At 63.4% G+C, this 8683-nt stretch overlaps 1 protein-coding gene and 1 long non-coding RNA gene across 2 annotated transcripts in view; one reads left to right on the top strand and one right to left on the bottom strand.

Annotated features, from left to right (window-relative positions):
- Positions 1–1166, top strand: LOC102387538. Its single transcript, XR_324728.2, has 3 exons — positions 1–60; positions 150–182; positions 918–1166. It is a non-coding gene; the product is annotated as an uncharacterized LOC102387538 (long non-coding RNA).
- Positions 1167–3208: 2042 nt separating this feature from the next.
- The window catches only part of ZC3H4 (zinc finger CCCH-type containing 4), a 23461-nt gene continuing 17986 nt past the window's right edge, over positions 3209–8683 (bottom strand). Inside the window, 2 exon segments of the mRNA XM_014523563.2 lie at positions 3209–7828; positions 8424–8669. Coding sequence (XP_014379049.1) covers positions 6318–7828; positions 8424–8669 — 1757 coding nt within the window. The 3' untranslated portion in view covers positions 3209–6317.

Here is an 8683-nt window from a genome sequence, read left to right as displayed (position 1 = left end):
GGGAACATCGACGAGCTCCTGGAGCTGGACACGGAGGAGGAGCGGGCCAGGAAGCTGCAGGTGGGCTCCCCGGGGCGCGGGCGGCTGGGCCGGTGCCCGGGGCCCCGGGGCCGGGCGGGCGCCGCGCTCACGCTTGCGTCTCTTTCCAGGGCATCCTGCGGTCGTGCGGGAACAGCACGGAGGTGAGTGGGCCCGGGCTGCGCCACCTGGGCGCGGGTGCTGCTTCGGGGGGACGCGGCACAACACCCCCCTGCACCCCGGCCGTGGCAGGGGGGGGCGGGAGCCTGGCCCGGCCAGGGCTGGGCCTCCTGCCCTGGGGGCTGGGCGGGGGTCCTGGCTCCTCCGGGGCGGTCCCTTTGCCGGGGCAACAGCAAGGTCTTAGCCGCCAGCTGGTCTGGGGTCGGGCGCGGCGATTCCCTGGGGACCCGCAGCCGAGAAGGCTTTAAAAGGCAAAAGCATTCATCCCAGGCTGTCGGGCGGCCCCGCTTCCAGCTCATCCCCACCCTCCCTGGCGGGAGCTGGCATCCTGCAGCGCCTGGCCCTTGGCCCTCTGGGCACAGCAGACTCCTGCCTCCCCTGGGCCTCGATCCCGAGACCGATCGTGGCCTGCCCTGATGCCCTGGCGAGGGGCACGGGTTGCCACTGGCCCCGCGTTTCCCAGGCCAGGGGGGTTTGGGGCAGCATGGGACCCAGCAGCAAGGGCAGGACCGCCCTAACCCAGCGCTGCCAGATGTGAGCTCATCTGGAATCTGCCACAGCTGCGAAGGCGACTTATCTCCCCAGAGCTCAGTCCTTATCAGTGAGGGGCTGGGAGCCTGGCAGGGCTCCCCCGGGGGCCCGGAGCTGCTGGGAACAGGTGGGGAGGGGTGTCCGTGCCCGTGCCCGTACCCGGCCCTGGCAGCCTGTCTCGCCCGCAGGGCTTTGTGCGGGAGCTGCTCCTCAAGCTGCGGGGGCTCCAGAAGCAGCAGGCGCTGCAGCAGCCCAGCCTGGACGAGCGGGAGCTGCAGGACCACGTGTGACCCCGACCTGCCCTGCTACAGCCTCCGCTCCCCAGATTTGGCCCCGGCAAGGAACGAAGGGGGCCCGTCTGCCCGCCGAACGCCACATGCGTGCATGGCCCCGTGCACATCCCGGACCCGGACCTGGAATAAAGCCTCCGGGTTGCAGCCCTCTGGCCCCGTCTGCTGCTTGCGCCGGGGCCCCGACGTGGGCAGGAACCTGAGCTGTTATCTGCCCCCGTGCAGGCCTTCCGGCCCCCCACCCTGGCCACGGGGCCTGGGCAGCGGCAGAGCCACGTGCCGGGATCCGTGGAGCTGCATCCCACTCCATATTTAGGCATGAGCCTTGCTCTGCCCGCTCCCGCGGCGGTGGGAGCACAGTCCCAGCCCGGGCCTGGGTGCTTGGAGCGGGGCAGAGCCCTGTGCTCCCCTGGCTGGGGCGGCTCCAGGCCTCGCCAGGCTGCTGCTGGGGCCCCGACGCAGCTGCGCTCCCTCCCGTGTTTATCCGGCCTGTAAATACCGGAACCAGCATGTTTAGCGGGGGCAGCACCGTCCGGTCCCGCACCCCAGGCAGGGCAGGGCAGTAATCGCCCTGGGCTCTGGCCAGGGGCTCTGCTGGGGCACTGCGCATGCGGACGGGCCGCGCTCCAAGGGCCCTTTGTGCCCCGGTGCCAGGCAGCGCCGGGGGCAGGCGGGTGAGCCGCACAGTCGCTGCTTTGTGGGCACCGGGGGGGGATCACACAGGGGAGGAGGGAGCTGGAGACCAGGCCACAGCAGCACCAGGCCGCCAGCCTGTGCCTGGGGGCATCCAGATGTTGGGAACAGCTGGCCCGGAAGCTCCCCTCCCCCCTGCTCCTGGCCCAGGGCGCAGGGAGGGCTCGGCCGCGCACCTCCCAGGCCCCCTTGCTCTCGCCCCCGGAGAACCTAGGGTCTGGGCCCCCAGCCGCCTTTCATAGGTTCATCGATGCTGGGGGTCGGAAGAGACCTCAACAGATCGTCAGTCCGCCCCCCTGCCTGGGCAGGAACGAGCGCTGGGGCCAGCTGACCCCAGCCAGGTGCCTCTCCAGCCCCCTTTTGTCTCACCCCCCAGGTCCCACTCTAGAGGACCCAGGTGCTGGGGGCGCCAGCCCCTGCCCTCCCCCCCTGGCCCTTGCTGTAGCTCGCCAGACCTCATTCCCTTTCCAGAGACCCCCCAGCTGCGCCCCTGCAACGCAACCTGCTAGCCCTGATGCACCGCCCGGAGCCGGGGACGGCCCGACCCGGCCCCGAGACCTGGCAGACTCGTGCCAGCGCGGCTCTGCGCTGAACGTCTGCTATGGGCCGAGAGGGGAGCAGGCCCCTGAGCCCATTCCCGCGGCACGGCCCCCCCCCCCCCCCCCCCCCCCCCGGCTGCTACCACCACTAGACCCCTCCCCAGATACAACCCAGGTGTCCCGGCTCCACGCGCCCCTGCTCTGACCACTAGACCCCGCTCTCCAGATACAGCCCAGGCTCCACGGGCCCCTGCTCTGACCCTGCCCCCCCTCACCCCCATGCAGCAGGCACATGGGGCCATGCAGGATTCCCTGGGCAGCAGCACCCTCTGCTGGCCACACCCAGGAGCTGCAGGTGGTCGTAGGGGCTGGGGGCACGGACACGTGTGCACGTGGGGCTGGGGGCACAGACACACGTGCGCACACAGGCACAGGGGGCTCGGGACGGGGACACGTGCGTGCGCACCTACACAGGAAGCTCAGGGCACAGGCATGTGTGCATACTCTCAGGGGAGCTCAGAGCACAGGCCCAGCTGTGCCATGCTGGGAGAAAGCCTTCCCCGACATCAGCTGGGATGGAGGTGGGGGAGAATCCTGACTCTTCTCCCCCCAGGCCAAAATCACAGGGTTTGGACCCAGGAAATCTAAGGGGTGGAAGGGGACCGTCCGGCACGGCCCCTTCTCCTGCTGTGCCCTCAGCAGCATGGTCCGGGACAGGGGATCAGCCAAGAGCCGCAGCCCATGGCAGGACTCCGGGAGCTGGAGCCCCAGGGAACCCCCAGGCCAGGGCTGGACGGAGATAGCTCTGCAGTCTCTTCCCCTCCGCGTCGCTGTAAGAGAAGGGACGACGCATTATAGGAAACGGGAAAGCAGGGTCCCAGCTGCTCCGCACGGGGCCGCAGCCCAGGACAGACGCGTGGCGCGAACCCGCCGGCCCAGCCAGAGGGACCAGAGACCTTTAAAATAACTGCATCCTTTAATGGCAGTGATACAATGATAGAAGATTAAAGACTTCACCGGAGAAACACAGATGACGTTTCTGGAAGACAAATGTGCGGTACAAAAACAAAGAGAAAACCCTCACGCAGCCATGCACATGGAACAGTCATTGTAAAAATACCCATACGCTATATACATATCCGCAGCAACAGCTCCGACTCGGAAGCAGTATTTACAGTTTATTACAATCTCAGCTAGAGCGCTATTTTTTTTTTTTTCTCTTAAAGCTCTGGCCGGTGGAAAAACATTCCTGGGTTAGAGAACGGCGGCGCTTTCGCTCTCTGGGGAATCAACCCAAATAATTCATCATCTTCCTGACGGGTTTTACCTTTTACAGAAAGTTCAGCTGATCCTGCACGCAGCCCTCGCCGAGAGCGGTCTCCCCGGTCGAACCGATTCATTGCTCTCTCCCCGTGTCACACTGGTGCCAGGCAAACTCCAAAGCGATGAGCTCTGAGGTTGCACGAGGGAAACCACTTCAGGACACTCAACCCGCCGTCGCCACCACGCTCGATTCACTTACAAGCCAGCAAACTGCTCGCGGGGCAGAGAAGAGCCGAGATTTCCCCGGGAGGTAAACCCCGAAGGACTTGCACGTACTGAACGGCCCAGCCCGGCCCAGCAGCCTCCGATTTCTCTGGGATCCAGTTTGGTAGGGGCGCGTTGAGTGAGTCGGACACAGCTATGCCTCCCGCGAAAGCAGGGCGCGTGGGAACGTGACAGGAGCAGTGCGACAAGGGACCGTGACAACTCAAATCGGCGCCGCCTGCAAGAAAGGGGCGTAGACGGGAACTTCGGAGTCCAGGCGGGTTTTCTTTTTCTGTTGACATTGGAAACCATTCAATTTTGGCATCGTGAAGGCTCGTCTTACGTGCACCAACGCTCAGCAAACACTAATTCTCTTAAGACCTTGTCCAGCAAAGCCGAGGGGGTGGGGGGCGCCCCGGGAGCCATTCCACATTTGGAAAGTTCATCCTAGACCAGATAAAATATGCCAGTGGCTGAAATACTGAGAAAGATCCTTCCTCTTTCGTTATCGTGCAGCTGCTCGGCAGGTGAGGAGCTGCTGCGACACAAGGGCAGGGCTGGGTTCTCCAGCTGGAGGGAGACGGGCGCTCAGGGCTCTCCGCCAGCCCCCGCGTAAAACAACCAGTCCCTGGGATCCGCTGCAGAGGAACCAAGTCAGGCTGCAGGAGCCTGACAGACATCACCACGGGGGATGGTTTAAGAGCTGATGGGCAGGGGGGCCTGCGTCGCACATTGTGCCGCTGCAGAGCTCACACCGCTCCTGGGATTCAACACACCGCGTCATAGGCACTGCCCTGCTGCAGGAGCATGGCCACCTTCTTCCTAATACTGCGTTTCGACTGCTCAATCAGATCTCCTTCGCTGGCCAGGAAGGCGATGCTGCATCAGCCATGAACACTGGGCACAGCTGCTGGCCGTGACGTGATGAGAAGGGTGCGGCGCATCGGCTCTGCTCAGTACAGGACACTTCGCATCGTGTCTTTATGCTCCGATGCTCACGAGCTGGCAGCTGAATACTGGTAGGTGAGGCCGGACGGGGGCTGGCGTGACCCGAGCGGGGCAGCAGGGCACCCTGGGCAGGGAAAGGAAGTCCGAAGGGGAAACAACAACGATTCCCCATTTGCTACTGAAGACACGGGAACTTTCGTCCTTTCGGCTGCACGGTAACAAATGGGGCCCGGGAGGGCAGTTTTGGCTCTTGGAAGTGGCAGCCTTGCTAAGGCAAGCTGGAGACAATGCCGGGTGGAGGCGCGCTCAGGAAAACACGAGATGGGGGCTTCTCGCCTGTCAGAAGGGGACTGCGGGGGCTCCTGGCCCAGTGTGTCGCAGCTCCAGTGACGCACGTGCTTGCCCTGGTCCCGTCTCCGATCGACAGCTCCTGTCCCGAAAGCCCCGACAACCGGCTGAAGTGGCCTTGCCGTCGGGTGCCCGCGTAGAAAGCCCAGTCGGTGCACAGAATGCATCGAAAGAAAGGATTCAGCATCTATCACCAGCTGCTGTGGAGGAGTCTTGCTCGGTGGCACGGCACTGGAGCTCCGGCATCATACAGAACGCAGCCTTCGCCCGCTGGATCTGGGATGGGGGGTGGGAGGGGGACCGAGCCGCTCGCAGAGGGCAGGGAGAAGATACTGAGAATCCTTGCCGTGCTCATGGGAAAACCCTCCGTGAGCAACCCACGTGCGTGCAAAGTCGGGCTGAGATGAATAATTTAATGTCAGTAATACACCCTCTCTTGCTGGTAGACAGCAGCACTTCGGGGAGGTCAATATTCCCTGGCCGTCGGTGGAAACTCTCGGGACTCGAAGCCCGAAGAGGGGCCAGCTGGGCTGTCTCCCAACCCACCCGCCTCCAGGAAACAGCAGAGATACCGCCTTCAAAGAGAAGCAGAAAGAACCTCCCCCACCGGACAAGCACGATGCCACGGGGTTATTTCTCCAGGCAATACTGCTCATCGCATTCGGCTCCTTAAACATAATTAAAAAAAAGGCTATGATACAAATATTCGCATTAGCTGTTTCATAAATGAACACATTCCACCAATCCGCACGGCTCACAGCTTTAATCTCTTAAGCTACACGTATGACCCACGTTACTCTGCCGTCCGGTCTGCCGCTCCCCTTGTCCTGAGTACGGCATCGCGTTGCTCGAGGGGGGATGCGTCGGGCTTGGGACGCAATCTACTGTACAAGGAGAGGATGGGGGCTGGTGAGCCGGGATGGCCGCAGCTTCCCCGAGAGATTTCAGACATTGCATTATTTTCCAAGGAGGGGGCGTTCAGTCGCGTTTGCAAAGAAAGCTCTAAAACAAACTAGCGGGGAGTCGAAAAACAAAAGGCTGGTTATTACGGCATGAGATACTTTGATTATTTGTTTAAAATTATTCTCGGAGGCTATATATATGTCACAGCACCGACCAGAACCAAAAGGATTTCTGTACATGTTATATGGCTAAAGTGAGCACTAATGGAAAAGAATAAAAAAAAAAGGTTCCCAACACTGCGCAGCTATCGCAAGGCGGATGCCAGGGCAGTCCGTGAACACTACTGGCAGAATGGCGAGGCTGTGGGGTCGAAGCCCTTGAAAACATCTTTCAGAGACCCGGCGTCCTGCTGCTCGCTGTCCTGGGCAGGGCTATTCCCCGCGAAGGGGCTGCCGGACCCTGACTTCGCGCTCTGCTTGACCATGCCGTAGACAGAGGGCACGGGGAGGTTGTGGACGCCTGGCTGGGGGGCAGTCTCTGGGGCAGGGGTGGAGGAGGCGGCGGTGGCGGTGGTGGCAGCGGTGGCAGAGGCCTTGGGACGTGGCCTGTTATAGCTGTTGTACCTGTCTGCGGCAGACTCAGCACCCGCCTTCTCCGCCTCGGGCTGGTCCAGCGCAGACCTGCGCACAAACAGGGGCTCCTTGCCCTTGCCGGCACCTTTGCCGGCGTCCGAGCCTTTTGACGACGCGTTCCCCTCGCCGGCAGCCTCTGAGGCCTTGCTGCCCGAGCTTGGAGTCCTGGGGTCGTACAGGCTGATGCCACTGAGCACATTGCTCTGGCCACTGCCTTTGCTCAGCCCGCCCGCGGTCAGCAGCCGGGGGTCGTAGGGAGCGATGGTGGGGGTGCTCTCGCTGCTGGGAGCTGTGGCTCCAGGGCCTGGAGGAGACTCTGCAGCCTTGGCAGGTCTGGAGGCCACTGGTTCTGCTGATTTCTGTAACCGGGGGTCAGCCGACGTCTTCCGCATCCGGGGGTCGCTGGGCTTCTCGCTCTGACCAGAGGTGGGGCTGCCAGCCGCATTCACAGTCTTTAGTATTCGCGACAACAGCTCGAAGTCAGGGACGTTGGTGCCAGAACCAGAGCCAGACTCTGCCTGGGTGCCTGCCCCCCGCTGCCTGGGGTCAGATGGGCCCGTGGCTTGGGGCCGGCTGATCCGCGGGTCGAGGGCAGGGAGTGACTGGAGAGCGGCGGGAACGGGGACGAACTCCTGCTTCGGGATGGGCAGTGGGATCAGGTCCTCTGGGCTCCACAGCACCAGCCGGGTAAAGTTGGGCTTGTTCAGGACCACATCCTTCTTGATGTGGCTGAACTGCTGCAGCTGTGAGCGGGGGTCCCGTAGCACGTGGCCGGGCAGCACATCCAAGGGGATGCTGACTGGCTTGTCCCTTAGTGCTCTCTCCCCTTCCTCCTCATCAGGGCCCAAGGCAACCTTTGGGCCGGCCACAGCGCTGGAATGAGGGGTGTCCGGCTTTGGGGCAGACGTGGGAACGTGCCGTGCTAGTCGCGGGTCGGTGGGCCCCACCTCTCCGGGGCCGGCTGGTCCGGATGCCTCCACGTTTCGAGAGAGCCGGGGGTCCCGCAGGCGAGGGTCAGCTGGGCGCCCACCCGCAGCCGACTGGGCCTTCTGGAGGCGAGGGTCACCCATACCTCACGGGCCCAAGCCACTGCTCATGTCGCCGTGGACAGGCGGGACGTGAGGCCGGCTGGAGCTCTGCTGCCTCAGGGTTTTCAAAATGGAAGTGACGCTGCTCCCACCATCGTCCTCATCGCTGGAGTACCAATTGCCTGTGTCACCTGGGGAGGGGGAGCAGAGAATGCGTTCGGTAAGGAGCAGCACGTGCCCAGAGCTGCCCAGCAAGGTCTCCTGTTCCCCAACTCCTCCAGAAACCAGCAGCTGCTGGAAGGATTCTGGATGCATGCGTACTCCCACCACCACAAGCGGACACACTGATCTGCTACCAGGATCCCCAGCCTGTGGTCTCTCCCTGCCTCCCCAGGGCCAGCTCTGGCACTGCACTTGGTTTTACAGAGATTGCTAACCCTGCGCTGCAGGAAGGCAGAGCTCTGGGGGCTGCCACAGGAGACCAACCTCCAGCCTGGGGACCCAGGAGGATGACAGCCCACAGCATGCCCAGCCATTGCAGAGGGCAGCGCGACCTGGGGTGGCGCACCCCTCTCCCTGCCCCTGGGAGACCTGCAGGATGAGGCCGACGCATGCTGCCCCAGCAGAGGGGAAGGTGCTGCCCACCCCACCTGCCCAGAAGTCATGCCAGCAGGCCCCGAGATGGAGCAGGCCACCTCCTCAGCCACGTGGGTCCTGGCTCTGGCTGGCCGGGGGCATTCCCAATGGCACTGCTGTGCAGGAAGGACCCTGCGCCTTGCCACTTGCCTTCCTCATTCTCCCGCTCCTTACTGCTCTCGGCCAGCCGCCGCACCCTCTCCTCCTCCTCCTGCTGTTTGTGCTGGATCCTCAGGTACAGGGCCCTTTGGGCGGAAGGCATGAAGTCGGGGATGCTGCCCGGCGGCTTCTGCAGCCCTGGTGGTCCTTCGCAGAGGGGGTCGTGGTCCAAGGAGGGGTCAGGGAACAGGTGCTCTCCGGGAGGCTCCTCCATCTCCTCGTAAGTTCCGTAGTCGTCTGCCAGGGAAAGA

The sequence above is a fragment of the Alligator sinensis genome, unplaced genomic scaffold (genome assembly GCF_000455745.1).
Source record: "Alligator sinensis unplaced genomic scaffold, ASM45574v1 scaffold1667_1, whole genome shotgun sequence".
Classification (NCBI taxonomy): Eukaryota; Metazoa; Chordata; order Crocodylia; family Alligatoridae; genus Alligator; species Alligator sinensis.
The sequence above is the reverse complement of the archived record's forward strand: the minus strand, read 5'-3'. Positions and strand labels throughout refer to the sequence as shown.